This window comes from Ictalurus punctatus, chromosome 2 (genome assembly GCF_001660625.3).
Source record: "Ictalurus punctatus breed USDA103 chromosome 2, Coco_2.0, whole genome shotgun sequence".
Taxonomy (NCBI): Eukaryota; Metazoa; Chordata; class Actinopteri; order Siluriformes; family Ictaluridae; genus Ictalurus; species Ictalurus punctatus.
Window position 1 is genome coordinate 21,887,573 of NC_030417.2, and position 22,712 is coordinate 21,910,284.

Here is a 22,712-nt window from a genome sequence, read left to right on the forward strand (position 1 = left end):
AAGTTAATATAATTGTCATATTGAATATTAATTTTAAAATTCAACATTATCAAGATGGAAACAAACTCAAAGTGAGATATACGTGCACTCAATGAGGTGAATGTGTAACAACATTATACCAAAAACTTATTATTGCTCTGTGATTTTGTTTTTAGGTGAAATATTCCTTCACAACAAAATCTACAAAATATGTACAAGTTACTCAGAAATAAAAACAAAATTTGACATATATTTACAGTCCATAGTGATAAAAGGTGCCATGCATTTCCTCTGTATCTACAATGACATTATTCATTAGCACAGCTGGATTGCATGCATGAGAAACTGCACAATACTGGGTAAAATGTTTTGGTGTAAATTTCCTGGAGCTCGCCTCGTCTGCCCTTACCAGCGTAACCTGGTGCATACACAGAAAGCACATTATAAAGCACATTATAAAATGGGGAAAAAAAGGCATTTAACAATAAAATACACTTCCTTTTGTTGATTCTACATAATCTGGGAATTCAGTGTGTCAATATTTAACATTTTAAAAACTGCAAGTTTACCATTTAACTCCGTCAAGCCACCATATTGCTTCTGGGAAAAAAAGCCCCACGGCTTAGTTTATATGACAGACACTACAGTAATGAATCAATGTCCTCTGGAGGTTTGTACAGCCCACTTGGAGCTAAAGTCCCTCCCATTGTGGGATTGGTGTAGCTAGTTTATAGCCTAGCTTTAGATTTTTACTTTTCATAAAATTCATAAAAGTTGTGTTAATTTGTGAAGATTATCTTGATGTACAAAATGTGTAAGAATCATAAGCTTTTTTTCTGCAATAATCCAAAAGCCAATGGGAACCAGGGCGATGCTAACTTCTGGGTTGGCCTACAAAAATACATCCTCCCTGCAGCACTCCATTCCCAGATGTGCAACATTGAATACTCAACCGAATTTAAACCATTGAATTTGTAAAGCGAAATTAAAGAGATGGAAATTCGCCTTTAGAATATGGTATTTTTAATAAAATGTAATATTTTGGAAATTAACTTTGGATCATGAACATTGATTATCGAATTTTTTTGTAATGAAATTGTGTGTGAAATGTTTGTAGTTGATATATTCACAGCTCAAATATACAACCATGTTAAATTGCAGCCCCCAAAAATGCAAACCCTGAACACACAATGCATTAAAATTAAAAGAACTGTTATTCCAATGCATTTTTTTCCCGATTAGGGCAATTCAACATGTTTTTTTTTGTTTCAAAGACAAAGGTCATTATTTTACTTAAATATATTCACACCTAGGGTGTAGCCATTCCATCTACTGGCATATTTTTGGGAGGCGAGAATAAACTGGAGAACCCAGAGGAAAAACCACGTGGACACGGAGAGAACACGATCCACATAGACAGTAACCCAACGCAGGCTGTGAGCTGGCAACACAACTCACCATCACCTTTGCCTCTCCTGCAACGCATAATCAAACTAATCAGGTTTTCCATATTTGTTGGTGAAATTTAGGTATCCATTACTAATAACTATATAAAGTTAATATAGCAGGTATAAACAGTTGCTCCATCACATCTTCTCTTTTTTCTCTTTTTAAGTTCATATTTAAAAAAAAAACCCCAAACAAACCCAAAAATCACTGATAAACTGGAGTCCAGAGTCCTGAAGACTTTCCTGTGGTGAAAAGCGTGCTGACTGTTACAAAGTACTGACACTGCAGATTCCTTCCAGAAATGATAGCCTAAATAAAAGTTTCCTTACAGAAAGTTTCACCATATCAGTGATACTACGTTTTTCTTTGTAAAATAACAACACATATTAGTTCGATTATGTGGAGCGTCTGCCAAGCAAGTCCCTGTACATGAGCTGTTACTATGGAAACGATAACCTGGAAACAATGAAGGAGCACGTTATTATTATAGACCTGAAGTTTCAGTTACAGCTACTGTCACTACTGTCAGAAGCGCAATTATAGAAAATTAACCCACAACTTCTGACCAATCAGATTTGAGGATTCAGTAGCGCCGGGGTGTAATACATTCCATTTTCTTTTTTTCGAATTTCTTATGTGAGAACAGCACTGTATAATACTGCCTGGTGTGTGTGTGTGATGGCCGCAACACATCTCAAAAAAGTTGTGACGGGGCCAACTTAGAGTTACTAAAAAGAAAGAGCTGGAGAAACATTTTGCAATTAATTAGGTTAACTGGCAGCAGGTCAGTAAGATGATTGGATATAAAAAGAGTATTTTAGTGAGGCAGAGTCTCTCAGAAGTAAAGATGGGATGAAATCTGTATGGAAGCATATGTTACTCTAAAACCTGTATATACCTTTCAGCATTGATGGTGCCTTTCCAGATGTGCAAGCTGCCCATTCCATAGGCACTAATGCACCCCAATACCATCAGAGATGCAGGCGTTTGAGTTTTTGTGTGTGTGTGTGTGTGTGTGTGTGGCGTGTTGTACAACCGTGAGACAATGACGTAACCTTAAATTATTCCATGCACAACCCGTTTTTTGGATAACGAACCGTCTTGACAAGCAGTACAATAAACATATCATTTCAACAATAAACACATTATGCTTGTAGTGAACTCTTTACAATATAAGCTCAGATTTAGGTCATAGTTGTTTTGTTTGCTCCCCCGGCTGAGCACGTGACCACAGCTGGCCCGTCACGTGACTTCGTTTGTTGACGTGTGTTCGTGTGTTCATCAGAGCCGGGCGCAATGTCATTCCTGCCGAGCCGATATTTTCTAATATAATGCCAGATCAAGGGTCTTCCTTAAACAATCCAGGCGCATGAACACCTCTCCGGATGATTAGACCGAAGGAGCACGTCGTTCTTTAATGTTTTTGTCTTTATCTTTAGGAGGGATATTTTTGCCAGCCTGGTTGAAAGGACAGCTTATGAAGTTCATCGTGAAAGTACGAAGGTAATGGCTTACATTGTGCTGCACTCTGTTAGGGATCTCTCTCTCACTGTGATCAATGGGCAGTCAAAACATGGCACTGTCTCACACACACCCTCTCCACCATTGTTCACTGTGTCCGGTTAGAAAGACAGAGCTGTGTATGTTTTCGTTTCTTAATCATCGACTGCAGCTCAGCTCTCTATAGTTTGGGCTGTATTTGGATTAAATACAATTTGTGGAATAATTAGTTCAAATGTAGAACAATCATTTTAAGTGTCATGCATTGCTACATATGATAAAGGCCTCGTATTTTTGCCTAGCAAGCGCTAAGTATCTGCATGCGTTTGCACCACCGTTTCTTAACTTGTTTTTGTCAGTTCAGTTTATTTGTTTAACGCTTATAACAACACGCAGCTTTGCAGAATTCCGGTTATAGATTTATCTTTGCATCCCTAATGAACAAGCAGTTCAAGCTGCAATATCACTAGGTAGGCTACGTCATTTGGACAATGCGCTATCGCAGTGCATTGTGGGCTTTGGTGTTTGTGTGTGCACAGTAGCTGCTTCTCATTTCTTATTTGTGCATCCTGGTTTCCTCTCTTCGCTTCCTTTCCTTGCATGTTGGCTCCGCCCCTTTAGGATGTGAGGGAAGGATGCAAGGATGAGATGCCAGGACAGAGGTATGGAATATCCTCGCTCTCTCAAGCGTGACTTCAGAGCACCTTCACTTAATGATGACTGCACTCAGCTGGATGACCTCACTGCGCTTCAGGGGTCTGCTGTTATGTTGTTGGAGTTTGGTTAATAAGAACATTCTTAATAAAGCTAAAATCAAGATGATGCTCTCCAAGAAGGATCTCGAAACTGTTATTCATGCGTTTATAACATCCAGGTTGGACTGTTGTAATTCTCTCTATCTGGGTTTGCTTAGAACAACTGTTGATTGTTTGCAGTTGGTACAAAATGCGGCAGCCAGATTACTGACTGGCACTAAAATACATTACACCTGTTCTCGCTTCTCTTCACTGGTTACCGGTCAAGTTCCGTGTTGATTTTTTAATTCTGCTTTTTGTTTTGAAAGCTTTGTACGGACGTGCTCCGCAGTGTATTTGTGATCTTTACACCCTGTACACTGCTTCAAGACACCTTCGATCATCCAGTCAATTACTACTCTCAGTTCCTCGTTTACGTTTTAAAGTGTTTAAAGGTGACTGGTCTTTCTCGGTGGCTGCTCCTAGTCTTTGGAATAGTCTTCCTCTCCACATTAGATCTTCCCCTTCCGTTTCGGTGTTTAAATCCTCTTTGAAGACCTATTTGTATTCTTTGTATTTTAATTGAGGCTGTAAATTTTTCATCGGTCTTATCTTTGGTTTTTGTTTACTCTTAATTCCTTTTAATTCTGCTTTATATTTCTTGTAGAGCACTTTCGTTTCAACATCTGTTGTTTTACATGTGCTTTATAACTCAATAGACGAAATAAACTAAACTAAAGAAAATTGCACTGATAGTATGTGAAATATCAGGGTTATTCAACAATGAATTAATTATCAATACATAAATGATCGCATCTTTTGTGCAGCTTTGCATATCCAAACATGCAAGGATCAATTAATTACAATACTCATTATAAGCATATTATTATTTAATTATCTTTCACACAAAATTCCATCTCACCATCCAAGGACATTTTGTTTGAGATTGTGGCAGGTGTGAAGTAGAAGGGGAATTTATACGTGCGTCAGGTATTTCCTGTCTGCATAGGATACACCTGTGTATCCTCTCTCCTACTATAGCTCCTCTGGAAGCTTCCTTACTCCTCGTTCCTCACCTCCTCACAGTGCAACCAGAGAATTGGTTTGTTCTTCAAGATGGCTGATTTCGATGGATTTCCAGGTCACAGGCTGGAGGGCGGAGGAGTGAGGAAACGAGGAAACATCAATTTAAGTTTTGTGAAGCCCCCTGTGTATATTCGCATCAGCCCAACATGACAAATCTCTCAAAATAGTGCTGTGGGTAGTGAATGGGGTGTGGTTTTAGACACATGTAACATCCTGAGCATCCTGACCAACCTCAGATGAGTGCTTCTGGTAGTGAAGGATTTTACTGACTTCACCTGATCCAAAGATCATTATTTAAACGTATTAATTAAAACAATAAATGCCAATCTTCCCTCACAGCAAATGTTCACTAGTGAGTCTTTAAAGGAACCCTCCACATACATATAAATATGTTTATATTGAAATAGGTTTGATATGAGTAGAGATTCTAGTCCTAGTTTGATGGTCGGTGCTGTATTTTTTCATTCCTATGAGAAGTTAGTAGCTGTGTGCTGCACTGACATCTCGTTGCAATGATAATGATAATCATTCTTTATTGATTACAGCACAGTGAAATTCTTTTCTTCGCATACTCCAGCATGCCAGGAAGTTGGGGTCAGGGCGCAGGGTCAGGCAGATACAATGGTGTTTAATAGGAAAACAAATTCAACAACCTTAAACATAATCGAAAACAGTCTGGTTTTGTTGTTCGCTCCTAAAAACAAAAGAGAATGAGCTTTGTTTCTCACATCATTTTCCAGAAATGTTCAATTATTTGCGTTATGTACTGAGGTAATAATCACTCCATGCAAAGGGTGCATTTATTGTTTATTGCTTTAAAGATCCATAATTATGTAGCTATTCAGCATTACCAGTATATTATTAAGACACTTTAGTTAAACAGATCATTTAAACATTATTTAACTTATCTGATGCAACAGCTTTCATCGTGCTATCAGTTATACAGATTTGGCACTCTTCATAGTCGCCAAGCTCCAAACATCTCTTATCCCATTGTTTTGACCTTTATCATCACTTGGAAAAATACAGTTTGCCAAACTGTGACTTGTAAGCTTAACGTCTGGAGTAGTGACATGTAGAACAATATTTATCCTTGGTGTACACCTCAGATGACACTAAGTGTAAGGTGTTTTCTTATACATCTTTTTCAGCTTGTAGTTGCGTAATGCAAGTCTAAAAAAAAGATACATTGCTTGTATGTTTGTTACCATAATACACTTTAAATATGTTTATGTTGAAATATTTATGATGTGCTTAGTGATTCTGATGCTAATTTGTTACTTGGTGCTGTATTGTTTTTACTAAGAGAATTGAGTAGTTGTCTGCCACACTGATGTCAGTGACATTTAATTTCCAACAATCAGGTTTTGCTGTTAGCTCTTAAAAACAAATAAGAAAGAGCTTTTTTTTTGACTCACCATTTCCTAGCACCATTCAATGTCATGCTAATGAGAAATCCAGTGTAGAAGTAGTGGAGACTGCAGATGTGGAATTCAAAGTTCCAAAATGCAAAGCAGCTACTCAATGCAGCTGTGCTGAGGGGCTCGGCTCGGCTAGTTAGCGATCAGTAAGCGTGATGCCGTTGATGGCAGTGTTAGCATGAAAGTTAAAGCATTCAAACCTCAGCTGTTTGAGCAGATTGTACAGATGAAGAAGTGAGAGAGCTGGACAGAGTGAAGGAATAAAACCCTGCTGAATCGTTCTCATTAGCTGGAGTTTTATCAAAGGCTAAATCCCACTGGCATTAAAATCTGCAGGTAGTCAAAGTGCATAGTGGGTAGTAGAAGAAGTGGTTACCAAATGAAAATAAACCAACATGTCCGTGAAAGAAGAGTGAACGAGAAATGTTAACTCAGTATTTGGCCACAAGTTTTTGTGTCTTTTGTATTTTTTTTTTCAAATGATAAAAAAATTATTTAAAAAAAATCTTCAGAGATGATGACTCTGTTGGTGTTGTTTTGACTTCTTTAATTTTAAAATCAGAATGTTAATTTAAAAAAAAAATAATGTTAAAATATTACTACTACTTGTAATATTAATTCTAACAATAATGATCATCATCATCATTTAAATAGTGACAATTGGAAAGCTGATGAAAGCTCAGAATATTTACAGTGTCATGTTTACTCAGTCCATGCCACTGTGAAAACGGCATTTCAAGAATGGAAGTAAATAAATAAATAAATAAAAGCACAAACTGCTGGTAATAATGTTACATGTTGTGGCTAATTTCCCTTTATCTTTCTAGGTTGTAAAGCAGTGGCTGGGAACTAACCATGGCTGTGTGGCGACAGTTTGGCCTACTTCTCTGGAAGAACTACCTACAGCAAGTGGGTCTCGCTTTTCTGTATTCCTTCAGAATATAGCTCCTTCAGGGAGCTGAATTGAGCCAGAAATACAACAAAGGGAAACATTTTTTGGGATGTGAAATAATATGTAGTTGTATTGCTTTATATCTGAAGAACCTAATGCTGATGGTTCGTTAATAAGAAATTGCTTATGAAGAAGAAAAGACTATGCTTATAGAACTCAAACACATGTATCAGAAATTAAATTCTGTTTATGTAAGATTTAGAGTTGGCCACTATACACTTTAAATAACATATCGAGTCTAAACATAGCCAATCAATTCAGTGCTGAGTCCATTGCTTGTCAAAAGCAAATCTATCCAATCTGCTAAAGGTGATTCTCAAACTCAGCTAATGCTTTATCTAATCAGTTGTTGGGGAGCAAAGTGGATTTTCATAGTCAATCAGAAGGCATCAATAGTTAAGCCTTTTAACCCTACTGAAAACCTTGGCCAAGGATTCTGTTGGTTTGTACATTGACAGAGACATTTTTATGCAAAGTATATGGATTATGCATTTACCATAATGGTGTGTTGGCAATAGTGTATTTCTTGCAGTGAACTCATTGAGCTGTGGACTTTTCTGTTTGGATTGAGTATATAACTAAACACTTGGGAGCGATTTGGTGCGACAGTGGAACACTTTACCTGAGGTGGGAATAAACCCCAGATGGGATGCTGGTCCCATTACAGGGCACCATGCACACATGCGTTCTCACACACGGGAAATTTAGTTGCCAATTCACTTACTAAGTCACTTTATTCAACTATATGATGCACTATACATTTAGTGTTACAGCTGTTGACAAATCAAGCACTGTGCATTTAATCGAACACAGAACATCTTTCTCCTGCATTACTAATAATCAATATTCATAGCAGCTATAAATTTAAAAACAATTTTTTTAACTACATCAGTCCACCTATACAGCATATCATGCCAGACGTAAACATGAGTTACAGATGTATATATAATTAGGCAGCTTTATGAATAGTACTAAGAGCATAAGTAAAGACTGCAATAACAGAATGTGGAATTATGGATTGGATGAGTTAGAAATCAGAATAATCTCTTTTTATATTGGTTAATAGCACATGGAAGGAAGCTGTTGTGGTGGCTTCAGAAACAAACTGATTATTGGATGGGTGGGGTCCTTGCTTTGGTAGTGAACAATTTGTTATTTAGATCAGTAGCCATCCAGTGATCTGTTAAGCAATTCAGGTCAGCAGTTTCTTCAGATGAGAGGAAGAAGACAGGAACCAGACTGTAACAGAGGATGTGAGAATGCTGTCATTGATCGCTCTGGTGCAGGAGGTGGGGCAGGCACACTAACAGGAAGAATATATAGTTGGGAGCTTTGTAGGAAATAGCTCTGCCCCTGCTGTAGTCTTCATTATTCTAAGTACTGCTAATTAACTTTTTGATCAAAGCTCTGGATCATAAGAGATCAAAATTTTGCTGATGTCCTGAGTAACAGTAAGATGAAGAAAGAGCTTGATTTGTATTGAAGCTGGAGGTTACATTGACAAAATGGTTCTGATATAGACAGTAGACAACTGGAATAGGTAGTATTTTGAGGACTGGGACCATTTAGACTTTAAAGCAACTGGATATTGTGCATCTAATCAAATATCAGATTCATTACAGTTTAAAGCAGTGCTAGTATGGAACAAGCCTGGGAGGTGGAAAAATTATTAACTTGGGTTAGATGGGTGAGGGGAAAAAGGGAACCTGATAGCTTGTGTGTCAGGATTAACTGGTTTGTCTTGTTTAAAATGCAGTAGTGGCTCAGTGGTTAAACCACTCACGTACCAATGTTGTGAATTTAAATCCTAGCATTGCCAAGCTGCCAAAGAGGAACCCTTGGGTAAGGCGTTTAACCCTCAAATGGATTGGTTAGGAGCGCCATGACTGACCCTGCTCTTTAAACCCAATATTCTGTAAACAGAGTCAGAAAACGAAGAGCTGATAGCTCTGTGGTTTGGAGTCCTTTAAAGTACTCACTAATCATAAACCTTTAGTCCCTTCGATAAACCAGAAAAACCTTGACGAGGTCCCCATCCGCTATCAGCAACTCCTAATTAGGATGATGCGATTCATCCAAGTGGCACTGTATACCCCGGGAAAGTCTGCTTATAGCAGACACACTGTCCAGACACCCCTTGGCCAACTCAACAGTCAGACCACGAAGAGGAAGTCAAGGCCTACATAGCTGAAGTTGAGGAGCACTTGCCGGCTTCATCTCAGAAGCTATAGCAGATAGCTGATGCTACAAAAGCAGAAGAGGAGCTGCAAAGCGTTCTTAAATATGTCAGCCAAGGGTGGCCTAAACATGTAAACGCTGTCAATTTGTGAGTCTACTTTAGCCAACAGGGGTTTTTGAGCGAGTCGACAGGGCTTCTCCTGCACAGATCAAGAATTGTGATCCCAGTTAAAATGAGAGATGAAGTACTTGCTCACATTCACAAAGGCCACCAAGGACTTTGCAAGTGTTGCAAGCAGGCTCGCCTATCAGTATGGTGGCCAGGCATCAGCCTGATCTAAAATGCAAAGTGAGTCAATGCCAGTTGTATCAGATTAATAGGCCAACTCAATGCAAGGAGTCATTGCTGGTAACAAAGTTACCCCAGGTCCATGGAGACACCTTGGGGTAGATCTCTGCTATGTAGGTGGCCATCAATACCTTGTAGTAGTGGACTATTACTCGAGATTTATTGACATGGTGGACATGACAAGCATATGAGTAATTGGCAAGTTAAAGAGTATGTTTGCACGTTTTGGCATCCCTGAAAGGCTGTTCTCTGACAACGTTCGACAGTTCACATCAGTTGAGTTTAAGATATTTGCAGAACAGTACGGCTTTGTTCACGTGACATCAAGCCCTCACTTCCCGCAATCAAACGTAGAGGCAGAGAGGGCTGTTCAGACATCAAAGAAGATTCTGAAGCAGGACGACCCTTTCTTGGCCCTTCTTGCATGTAAGGCAACTCCAATAGCAGCTATGGGGTGCAGTCCATCGCAACTTTTCATGGGTAGGCACCTCAGAACTACAGTTCCAGTGACTGCAAGTAGCTTGGCCCCAGGATGTCCTGACTTGAAAAGAGTGAAAGCTAAGGATCACAGACTGTAGGAATCTTGCAGATACTTCTTCACTTGACAACACGGTGCTAGATCCTTATCGCCACTACATCCTGGGGACTCCTTGCGCCTAAAGTTGGATGGTGAAAAAGAGTGGACGATAAAAGAGATTGTAAATTGTCAAGCTGAACAGCCGAGGTCATAAAATTTGTCATCTGACCATGGAGAACTTCGCAGGAATTACAAACATCTCCAAGCCATTCCAGGGAGAACTGCTACTCAACATGAACAAGATCTACCCGACTGCATAACAGATGCTGAGGAAGGTAACCTGCCCATGGTTCCAAGTGAGCAATTGCCTGGGGCATATCAAGGAACATCTGTTCCTTACTTAGAACCTACTGCTGCTGTGCCGTGTACTCCACAACAAATAGTGTCGCCCAAGACGACACGCTGTGGGCATGTGATAAGAAAGCCTTTGCACTACCAGTCATAATACAGATTCAAAGTACAGACATACCCCCCAAAAATTTCTTGCTGTAGTTTGACTAGTGCATTACAGAGATTTTATATGTGGAACGATTATGTATGTATGTATGAGGAAGTGTTCAGTAAACAGAGTCAGAAAACACATGCAAGTCTAGCGTGGTTTATGACACCCAACACCATCTACGCTAGCATTAATAAAAAAAATATTTTTTAATTGTCCATATATGTGCATATTTATTAAGACAGTAAAGACTGTCATTAGAATTTGTTCATGCTGTTAGTAAGTGAGGAGGAGGGCTGAATTTTGCTCCTTCTACTTGTGAGTAGTTGATATGATGATAAGGAAGGAATACAAGACTTCATTGCCAAATTGCCTCTCTAGTTTGTATGTGTAACTGTCTTTAGTTACATTCTTCAACAAATTCCTGGTCAGCACTTTTGCCTGACTCCATTCTGTGAATTTTAATTTTTCTAAGGTCCCAGACTTTGGAGTTATGACAATATGGGTGGTACTCAGTCTGGGGTAAAAATGTCACCTTCTCGCATGCTTCCCCTAAGAAATTCAGCCACACAGTTTAAGACATTTTGGAAATGATCATGAACAATGCTTTTTAGAATTCCTGTTTAAATAGCTTAGCTTATGGTAATTTTTAGTTGTAAATTCTAACATTTCATTGGCTGTCTCATTCCCTTTTTTAAAAATGTTACCCCATTTTCTTCATTTTCATCACACCCACTACCTAGCTTTCCCCATCACATGGCAGCTACCAGCTGTGTACAGTAGTGTGAGGGCAAACGGGTGCTTCCTCGAAGACACGTGACACCAGCCACCACAACTTTTCAAACTGCTGTTCATGCTACTTCACACTGCAGCTGAACACACTCAGAGGAAAATGCTAACTGCCCTGTTCCTCATACATGAACTCACAGATATCCATGATTTGTTAGTGTTGCTCTGATTGACAGGGGAGACAGAAATGCCGTCTCACACCCAGAGGGCATGGGCAATTTTGCTCTCTTGAACTCCCAGGCCACAGATTGCTATGGCATCGTCAAGATTCATCAGGATGATCTCCAGACTATAGGGCAAGCACACTTCTATTGTGCCACTTTGGAGTCCCATTTCCTTGCATCTTTTATTACACTCCTACCTATGTACCTGTCATCAGGTGAACTGGCAGCAGTAGGCTTTTGCTTCTCCTTTTCTTCATAAGCATTTGTTTATATTAGTAATCAATAAAACAAAGAGAATACAAATAGGGGATTTGTAGAGAAAGAAAAAAGTTTTAGTTGTATAGCTGTAAAATCTGAAGATATTACATATTAACATTATAACAGTTTATCACATTTTACAGTATTATCATATAATAAGTGTTCAAGATCTACAGTGGCAGTCTGGGAGGCCTAGAATCACTAAACAGAGCAAATACAGTATCTGTTGCTTTTTTCAGTCAGTTCAAAGAACCTACTTGTGACTCATCTAGTCGTATAGTAAGGGATGTTTGGAAAAATGCATTACATTTTCCCGTAAAACATTTGGCTATAGACTTGGTGTCTTTTTGTCCTCATTTACTTATGCACACAATCAGTAAATCAATAATGGAGTGAGTCACTGAACCATCTTCTTATGCCAGACTCCTCCTCCCAAGCACTGCGCCTGATGGGGGTGTGCAGTTACTGCAGTTCTAACTCTGTTTGCCTGTTCTTTATTTTCCTGTTAAATAGAGACATTTTAAGCTTTCTGAACTAACCATTCAGGAGTTTGGTGAAAAGACTTGTTATTTTCACCAAAGATGAGGCACGGTCTTTGTCCCCATTCCTCTTGCTGCTGCAGTCAGTGTTGCTAGGAAACCAAGTTCAAGGGAGGATGGATAGGAAACCCGGGAGGAGCATGTGTCTGACTGAAAGAAAAAAGGCTTTATACAGGGGTAGGATTTTGAAGACCAGGATTAATTAAATATGAAAAGACAACACAAGTACATTTCTGTGGATGTTTTCCATGGTATTAAAGGATCAGTGTAAATAATAATAAAGTTAACTTTGTGCCTTACAGTAATTTAGAGCTGTCAGTTTTTCTGTTTGAATACTCTTTAAAATTTTGTGCATAAAATGTACATATTTCACTCTGGTGGAAAAATCAATGCTCCCTCTCTACTCTGCTCAACTGCTCGTGTTTGGAGCCAAGAGACCTGCATGACCCACTGAGCAGAGTAGCTCCTAAACTGAGAGAGACTAAATAGTTAATCATTTATTACTTACGACCATGCACATAAGCCTGAAGTTACATGTTCCTGCTCTTGGAAGAAGCTGCTTGCTCAGTGCTGTCCAGGGCATTGCGCATGCCAATTGATCCACGCTGCGCTATACAGTGGTTCGCACTGCGCTACCCAGCAGGCCACGCAGGTATTTAGTCCAAGCTGCGTGGTTCTTCTGTGTAGCTAAGTTTGATCAGCTTTTGAGTTGTGTGGCTTCCTATACATATGTCCATTTCACTATGGCATATAGCTATCCAACAATAATCAAAACATGCCATTCACCATGTGAAGAATTCATACTTCGTTAGCAAGGTTTGTGGTGATGGTGATGCTTTGTTCCCAGATACACTGAATGATTTCTTTGCAGGGGTTGATGCATAGAACAATGTGCTGGTAGGGAAGACCACCCCAACGTCCATAGACCAAGTACTCTGCCTGTCTGCAGTAGACCTCAGTAAAACTCTGCCCAGAGCTAACCCATGGGAAGCTGCTGGTCCTGACAACACACATGGCTGGGTACTCAGGCAATGTGTTGATCAGTCAAGAAGTTATCCCTGTGTGCTTCAAGACGACCACCATCATCCCTCTGCCAATGAAATCACCTGTGTCCTGCCTCAAGGACTTCTGGCCAGTTGCACTCACACCTATCATCACAAAGTGCTTTGAGCAGCTGGTCATGAAAAACATAAAGAGCATGGGTACACCACACTGGACCCATTCCTACCTTAAATGCTTAACAGAAGACACCATATCTACTGCCATCCATCTGTCTCTGACCCACCTGGACAAAAAGGACAATTATGTGAGGATGCAGTTTCATAGACCCCAGTTCAGCAGTCAACACAGTCATCCCACAAAAGCTGATAAAGCTGAGCCTGAGCTGAGGTTTTCAACAAATCCTTCTGCAACTGGATCCTAGACTTTCTGACTGAGAGGCCCCAGTCTGTCTGGATCAGCAATACCACCTCCAGCACAACAATGGTGCTTTGCAGGACTTTTCGCAGACTGCAAAAGTCCTTGCAGTGTTGACGCCTCCCACCCCTCGAATGGACTCTTCACCCTCTTGCCATCTGGCAGAAGGTACTTGAGCATCCGTGGCACCACCAGCAGACTTGAATATAGACTTGAAGCAGCTTCTTTCCTGAGGGAGTCAGAATACTCCATACACCTCTGCCTCCCACCATCCACATCCACAGTTATCAAACCATTCCCCAGAACTCCATCACAGCAACCATCTTTACACACCTGTACTTTGTACTTAACTTTTATTTATTTATTTATTTATTTATTTATTTTACAGCTATGTGAATTAGCTTGAGAGTTTATAATGCAGGTTTATGGGCTAATGTTTTTTTCTTCACTTTATATATCTACACTTTGTTTCTCCGTTTCATTTTCTGTCTTACACTTTCTTATTATCCTTGCAGAAGCGTCAGATCTTGGTGACGTTGGTGGAGATCACACTGCCCCTCCTGTTCTCTGCCATCCTGATTGTACTGCGTCAGAAGGTGTCCTTTACCAACTACCCCAATGCCACGCATTACGATAGTTTCTCACTGGAACAGCCTCCTGATAAGTTGCCCATAGGCCTGCAACTCGCCTACGTGCCGGCAAATTCCAGCATAGTACGCCAGGTGGCTGAGGATGTGCAGCTCAGTCTGGAACATGGCACCATCAGTGCTGGTGAGGCCTGTACAGAGAGAGCGAATGTTTATACCGTTTAATTATTCAGTCTGTGTTCTTTTCCAGCTCCTCACACACCTGGATCAGGTAGATAATGGATGGTGACTTGCCACAGGTGTACCATGTGATGACTTTAGGAAGGGGGAAATTTTGCAATTAACATGTATGCCCAACATGCCCAATACAGGAACTGCACATTCGATTCCAGTAGCTGTTATATTCATGCATGTTTATTAGATCATTTATGAATGGAACTGTGGCTCTCTATGCTTTTCATTACCCATATCAGTTATAAATGTATCCTGCTTAGAGCCATAAAAAGGACACAGCTTGTATAATGAGTCATGTTGGTTTAGTACATGTTGGTTTAGTGCTGTGTGTAGTTAATGCACTTCATGGAGAATGTACAAGGTATGCCGTCAGACCATTATCTGTCTTCGTGATAACAGAAAAAGAGGGCTTTTTACAAGTCACATGGTGGCTTTCATTTTGCTAATAATACAGCAGAATGTCCAGCTACTCAAACATGAGCTGACTGCTGTAGTCTTATTCTGGAAAAGAGGAAGGGAAAAAGTGCTTATTTTCCTGATTTTGCAGTTTAGTCTAGTTCAATCAAAGTGGATCATGTGGTGGAGCTGGTTGCTTGAATGGATGCCCATGGATATTGTTTCACTGCTTTGTCATTTAAAGGGTGGTGCCAAGTTGAAATTGTAGCTTATACTGTATCTAGAATGTTTCCTGTCAGGTGTTCAGTTCTTTTACACTGAGCATGTGCAGTAACTGTTATCATTTGCATGCATATGAAAAACTGCTGTTATTTGTTGCTCCTGATCAAGCAGGAATGAAGGAAAACAAGGGTTGTGCCCCAGGCAAGACAGGGGTAAACTGGAAGCAGACAGAGCAGGCTAGTTTTTTTTTTTCCACAAAAGGAATCAGACTGTGGAACCTGTCTGTCTTCATTGTTTTGGTGCCTGTTGACTGATGGCTGTAGCTCTAGTGGACAACAGTTCTCTCTCTCTCTCTCTCTCTCTCTCTCTCTCTCTCTCTCTCTCTCTCTCTCACTCATACAATCACATACTCGCTTACTCACTCACTCTCCAATTAAAACAAGGCTGAAGATAGAAATAATTTTTTACAAATAAATATAACAATACAAAAAATAATAGTAATAATAGTATTAATAATAATACTAGTAATACTTATTAATAGTAATAATAGTATTAATAATAATAAATATAAATTCTTATTGCTATTTAATATGTTTAATATGCAAGGACTCAAAAAAAAAATCCTAATATATGTGAACAAACAGTGCTAGTAACGCAATTAAAAATTTCCTAACTTGTTGGAGAATCCTAAGTATTTTATAAACAGTATATATTGCCCAGCTCTAACCGTAAGAAACACCAACATACATGATGAGATTCAGAGTGCATCCAGTGGTTGGAGGACCTGGTGAAAGCTGAAACAAATCTAAGCACTTAAATTGTCCATTCAGTGGATTGATGCATTTTGTAACATTATAAATTCTTTAACTTGGTCCTAAAATATGCTGAGAATTAATGTTTCCATGCCAATAGATATTTCACAAACATTATAAAAATTGAGAATTGTTACCAAAAGTGTAGGTTGAAAACTTTAGGGTTGCAGAATAGGGCACGACCAAAGAATTGAGGCACCAGAGCAAAACAAACATTTTCACCCTTATTGAGAGCAACGGGCATTTTTGCTCTCCAGCTTTCTAGTGTTCTAGAGCTCATTTGAGGTACTTTTCCATGTTCTATCTTTTATTTTAATACATTTTGTTAAACACTGGCTTTACAACACTGACACTGATAGTTGTCTGACGTTTTCTGTGCCATGATGAGGTATGCCACATTAGTTCAAACACATAAGTACCAAATCTACCAAGACAGCTTTAATTAACAGCTAAATTACTATTTTTGTATCTAGTATTTTGAATACATTTTAATTGCATTGCTTACTGTAGCTTTAATCAAAAGTTGTTTTTATTGTGATTCAGTAATACCTAATACTTTGTTATGATACTTTAAATTGAACAGCTATTAATGCTTAGAGATTAGTTCATGGCATAGTGTCTAAGAATAAAGTCAAGGCTGAGTTTCTGTCATTGCATTAAATTGTTCCTACAATTTGAGTGAAGTTCTGTACAGTTTGCTGGTAGTTTTTGTAATTATTTTTTTTAAAACCCTTTATTCTTGCAATCTTTCTTCAGTGCGTGGGTTTGAGACTGAGCATCAGTTTGAGGAGTTTGTGAAGACAGACCCTGAATCAGCAAAGATCCTGGCAGCAGTGGTGTTTGAGCACTTGTTTACTCAAGATGATGAACCTCTCCCACTTCAGGTAAAGGCTTAAAGCTAAAAACCAAAACCCTGCTAAACCTGTTTAAAACAGTTCTTAATAAAATATTGACTGTTTCAGTGCTGTGTAAGTAACAATGAAGTGTCAAACACTCAAAACAGTGAACAAAGCATTAGGAATTTGACCTTTAGAACCAGTGTACTTCAATTAATTTGGCACTAGTTTTGACTGCTCAGCCAACACAACCGCTGTATGACCTTAGTGTTCACAATGAAGCCAGAGTAGAGTATTAACAGTAAATGCAGTTGGTTTCTTGGTTGAGAATTACATTAGGGGATGGTCAGTGTGAGAACTGTTTCTGGATTAGTTTTCTTTTACTGCTCTTAGGAGTCAGATTTTTGATAAATGCTCCAGGGGGTTTCACATCTCTTTTTCCCGGTTTTAATTCTGTCCCTAACTGTAATTTGTAATTTCATGATGTTTTTCTTGTTTTCTGTCTTATTTTGTTACCATTCCTTTCCATTACAGGTCAGGTATCACCTGCGCTTCACCTATAACCCCCGAAATGCTCCTCCCAAGGAAAAATCAGAGCTGAATCCAAACAATGACCTTGACTGGCACACTCTCGGCCTGTTCCCCCTCGTTCAGTTGCCTGGACCTCGAGAGCAGCACGATTCTTATGGGGGCACTCCAGGTCAGTGATTTAAATACTTTAGTACTTTTGGTAATTTAGATAAGAGAGCATTTATAAAGATTGGCTTACAATAGTTCGGTGCTCAGCAGTCAATAGCATAGGGTAAGTCATGGCTGAGTCATCAGTGATCAATCAATCACAGCAAGTAGTTAGGACTGTTTTTGCTTTCTCGTCTTGTACTGACTGGTTTATTTCCATGAGCAAACAAGCTACATGCTGTAACGTTAACTCACTTAGCAAATAATGCTGTCTTCTTATTTAGGAAGTTAAATGGATCTTAGTCAGTGCATTTTATATTGATATAATACTGTCTTTAAGTGCTAAAGCAGTTAAAATCTGAGTTCTCAACTTGATATGCACATCCCTTCAAGTTATGAGTGAGAGCTTCGAAAACACAGGTTTGCTAATTGTTGCTGATCTTAACCCTTTTCCTTCATCATGGAGGAAAACTGTTTGAGTGGTTCATTAGGGTGACCATATTCTAGTTTTCCAAAAAGTGTTTGGGGGGGGGGGGGGGGGGGGGTTAATAGCTTTCAAAACAGTGTTACTATGAATGCAGACTTTAATACACTGAAAAAGACACACTATTCTCATCACGTAAGTGTATATATAAATAAAATAGGTTTCAGTCTGCCCACGTTTTACATTTTTTCCAACATTCTTTTGAATATCCCTGGAATAAAATAAAATATTAGATGCCATGAGTGTACCTTCTACCATCATTTACAAAGTAATTTGATAACATGAAATGAAAGTTTACCTTATATGGCCATGGACATTGTTTCGACTCAGGACAGCTGTCATTTGCTTCTGTTGTCAAGCAACTGTTTGTTGCCATATACAACAACGTTTTGCCTTCATGCATTTGCTGAGAGTAGGCTAATGGTTGAGAGGCAGGAATTTGACCAATAGTTGCTGCAAGCCTTTTATAATCAACCAACTGGTGTGCGAGAAGGCGGGAATTACAGAGAGGGGTTAAAGCAGTGCACATCATAATGAAACTAAAGCCAAATTTTAACGTCTGAAGGAGAGGACATGTCTGGGGGGGAAAGGACGTATGGTCACCCTAGGTTCACTATTTGAAGGGTACCTACATAGTGCTTTTGTAACACATTCATAAACATTATACATTAGCACAGTATCTAAATCAGTCAACTCACAATGATAATAGGATAAAAAAGACAAAGTTACATAAAACTTCCAATACCGTCTTATGCGTTTTGACATAAACTGTTCATAAATTTACCAGCATTTCTAAAATATTTATTCAATGCTCATGAATGTGTTATGAAGGCACTCTGTGAAAAAATAATTTAAAAATATAAAAATAATTTATACATTTTTATTAAGTTGACTTGTTTTATGAAGCCATTGAAGCTGTGCGTTTTTACAATATAGGAAATGTTACCAAGATGTAGGTAACATAAGCAGTGCATTGCAAAAGCTTCATATTTAAAGCATGAAACTAATTACAACAAATGAAAATAGGACCATGTAAAAAATCATTTTAAGCTTTTCAAGTTACAGGCAATCATTTGTTTGAGATAGTTTGCTAATGCTTTAGAAGTGTAAGAGACTTTAAAAAGTAGCTTTGTAATTTGAAGGTCTTCAGCTTGAGCTGTGGAAGGGTTGGTTTTATGAATCCCATGTATGCATGCTCCATACACACAGTACTGCACAAAAGTTTTAGGCACATACAAAAAAATGCTGTAGAGCAAAGATGTCTTCAAAATAATTTAAGTAAACGTTTCTGCATTAAAAAAATACAGTAAAGAGCAGTAAACAGTGGTAAATGAAACAAAGTCATTATTTGGTGTGACAAAAATCTAAAAATTAAAATAGTAGTCTCCGGTACAATTTGTGTAGTTTTATAAGGAAATGAGCTCTGCGTTTTATTGTGCATCTTGCAGAACCAGCCAAAGTTCTTCTGGAGACTTTGACTGTCGCTTCTTATTTTTTCAGCAAAATCCAGCAGCTTTCATTGTGTATTTTTTTTTTTGTCTGAAATCTGGTCTCTTACATAATATGCTACTTTCTTTAATGACATGTAACATTTAATTGGTTTGCTAGAAAACTAATGTTTGCAAATCTAAATTGTTTTTTGTACTGACTTAATCATGTAGAAGTCACAAAAGAAAAAAATCTATAACAAAGTTTGTACCAAAAAAAATAGGGCGCCTAAAACCTTTGCACGCTCCCACATTTGTTTCTGTTTAAAGCTGCCTGAAGCTTTTTTCTAACGAACTATACTGGTTTGATTGTTCCAAAATATAAACCCAATGAGTAATTTCATACTATTTCTTTCCTTTTAGTGAACACAAGAAAGAGATCACTGGAAATTATATAATAAATCATACGATAACATGTCCGAACATGACTATCATTTTTTGTAGAAAAAGCCAGTTCCCGAGGCTGATCAAAACGAATTTGCTTCAAGTGGCGCATTCATGCTGAGTTTATATAGATTAACTTAACGCCTCGAATCCAGTAACATTGAAATCTTGAGACAGTGGAAAAAGAGTGAGGTGGGCGGTGGTCTCTGAACACCTTCCTCAGACATGTGAATGTCATTTGAGCATAATGATATTTTGACCTTTTGTTTTTTTGGTAAAGAGCATTATAAAAGGCTTGTAGGAAGATATAAAGGAAGAGATTGTCAGTGATTGCTTTTTTTGAACAAATTTAATAAGTGATCCACAAGGAACATATGGTACATCTGCCGTACACTACTATAAATAAATGGCAAACAAGTGCAGTGAGTTAGAAACCCTTTATGCTGGGGTTTATTTGACCACAACAAATAATAAGAGCAGAGGACCTGGATAAGCATGGACCTGCTTTTCATTATTTTTCAGACTGATTGTTCATAAACAACGCTAGGATCTAATTGCTTAGTCATTGTCTAATATGTGCGGTGTGTTTTGCAGCAGTGGGTAAAGCTTCAGGGTCCTGAGTTTGAGCTCAGTTTATTGTCTGTGTGGAGTTTTGCACGTTCTCCTCGTGTTCTTTCGTGCTTTCTCTGGGTTCTCGGATTTCCTCACACTTTCCAAGTATATGCAGGTAGACAGATTGGCTACAAAATTGCGAAATTGCCCCTAAGTGTGAATGAGTGTGTGAATGGTGCCCTACAATGGACAGGCATCCAGTTTGGGGTGTTTTCTTGCCTTGTACCCAGTGTTCCCTGTATAGGCTTTGGATCCACTACGACCCTGACTAGGATTAAGCGGTTGACGAAGATATGAAATATGAACATGAAATATGAAATAGAGCTTAGGCTGGGTTTATACTTGCTTTTGACTCTGTGTATGCAAGATAGCACGCATTTGAAAAAATTAATGCGATGCGTGTTCATGGTGCAGTACTAGTATAAATAGTGAGAGTAGTACAAACAAACTAGAAATATGTCTCAAATCACAGACACATGTACTATGTGTACAGATGTTCTAGACAGGTTTTTAGTATTAACACTAATCAGGTTTTCTATTACAGTTACTGATTGAATAAAACAAGCTTTAAAAAGAATCTTACCAATCTTCTAGTTTAGCAAATATTCTTGTGATCATAGTTTCTGAATTGTGATGCAGCTCATTACAACAGTCACGAGAACGGGGGGAGAAAGTCTTAAATAGAAACTTACAGAACTCATCTATTTATTTACCAACTCCATGCCAATGCTGAGAATTTTACTGGTTGACATGGAAACCTGATGGACAAGGATGTTTTGGTGATGTAGCTGAGCATGTGTAAGCATAGTATGCTTCTACTTAGTGATGCATAAAGTATTAACCTGATTAGCCTTCAGAAAGAACAAATTATAGGACGGATTTATCATTGCTGTAGTAGAGTAACAAATAAGAATTCTTGCTGTCATATGTGAAAAGGTTATTACCGTGAGGGCTTCCTAATGGTTCAGCATGCTGTGGATCGAGCCATCATGAAGGCCTACAACAGGACAGCAGCGACTGCCCTCTTCATGCAGACACGGGTCGTGCTGTCACGCTTCCCTTACCCGGCTTACATCTATGATGTCTTCATCCTGGCCATCCAGAACCAGCTGCCCCTCTTGCTAGTGCTCAGCTTCACCTACACTTCCCTCAATATTGTCCGAGCCATAGTGCAGGAGAAGGAAAGAAAACTCAAGGTGTGTTTGTGGAATGGATGGAGAAGATGCATGATCATGTTATTTATCTGTAATAAGTGTGTTGCATTGTGAACTTTTAAGGATTTAAAAAATGTATTTCCAGGAATACATGAGAATGATGGGTCTGAGTAACTGGCTGCACTGGAGTGCCTGGTTCCTCATGTTCTTCATTTTCCTCTCCATCTCTATCTTCTTTGTCACCTTACTCTTCTGTGTCCAGGTGGGTTTTAGTTGCCTTCACTGGCTTAATCATGCTGTAATGTTGTTTTCACAGTGTTAGGTTAACCTTTCAATTATGAATAAATCTGCAAACTTTGTGCCGATGATAAGAAATGACACAGTTCTTCTTATAGGGTAGTTATCTAGAACTTAACATGAAGATATGATGAATTGAAACAAATAATAGAAAGAGAGTACCATGAAAGCATTGGATTTGGACTGGATCTCTGTATGAGGCTATTTGTAAAGCATGTCTTTTTGTGTTTTTGATGTTAAAGGTGAGTCCAAATGGAGCAGTGCTGACCTATAGTGACCCTACACTAGTCTTCGTCTTCCTCCTTGTTTTTGCCGTGGCTACTATCAGCTTCTGTTTCATGATCAGCTCCTTCTTCTCCAGAGGTAACGTCTTCAGACTCCTATTTTTCTTTTTAGAGAATATGTGGAACTGTTTGTGAATCCCTTCCATAATCTGAACACATTACTCTTAACACAAGAACCAGCACCCGGTTTGTCCTAAACAGCTACTTCAGGTGAACCTTGTTCCATCCGTATAGCTGTAAAATAAATCTGCTTTATTTATTTTTAGCTGTAGTGTTTGCAAGACCAGGTCAAGGTTATTGTGAACATTTTCAGCTATGGGATTTATCCAGCAGTGAGTACTGATCAAATGGAGAAACTATATGGAGGAAATTCAATTTTAATTGAATAACTAGGTTTAAGGGCTTTAAATGCCTG

At 38.8% G+C, this 22,712-nt stretch overlaps 1 protein-coding gene across 1 annotated transcript in view; it reads left to right on the forward strand.

The window, feature by feature from the left end:
• Nucleotides 1–2,673: 2,673 nt before the first annotated feature.
• The window catches only part of abca3b (ATP-binding cassette, sub-family A (ABC1), member 3b), a 48,313-nt gene continuing 28,274 nt past the window's right edge, over nucleotides 2,674–22,712 (forward strand). The window contains exons 1-8 of the mRNA XM_017488733.3: nucleotides 2,674–2,931; nucleotides 6,997–7,078; nucleotides 14,346–14,601; nucleotides 16,838–16,965; nucleotides 17,452–17,617; nucleotides 21,499–21,758; nucleotides 21,862–21,978; nucleotides 22,256–22,376. Coding sequence (XP_017344222.1) covers nucleotides 7,025–7,078; nucleotides 14,346–14,601; nucleotides 16,838–16,965; nucleotides 17,452–17,617; nucleotides 21,499–21,758; nucleotides 21,862–21,978; nucleotides 22,256–22,376 — 1,102 coding nt within the window. The 5' untranslated portion in view covers nucleotides 2,674–2,931; nucleotides 6,997–7,024. The remainder of the gene's footprint in view (nucleotides 2,932–6,996; nucleotides 7,079–14,345; nucleotides 14,602–16,837; nucleotides 16,966–17,451; nucleotides 17,618–21,498; nucleotides 21,759–21,861; nucleotides 21,979–22,255; nucleotides 22,377–22,712) is intronic.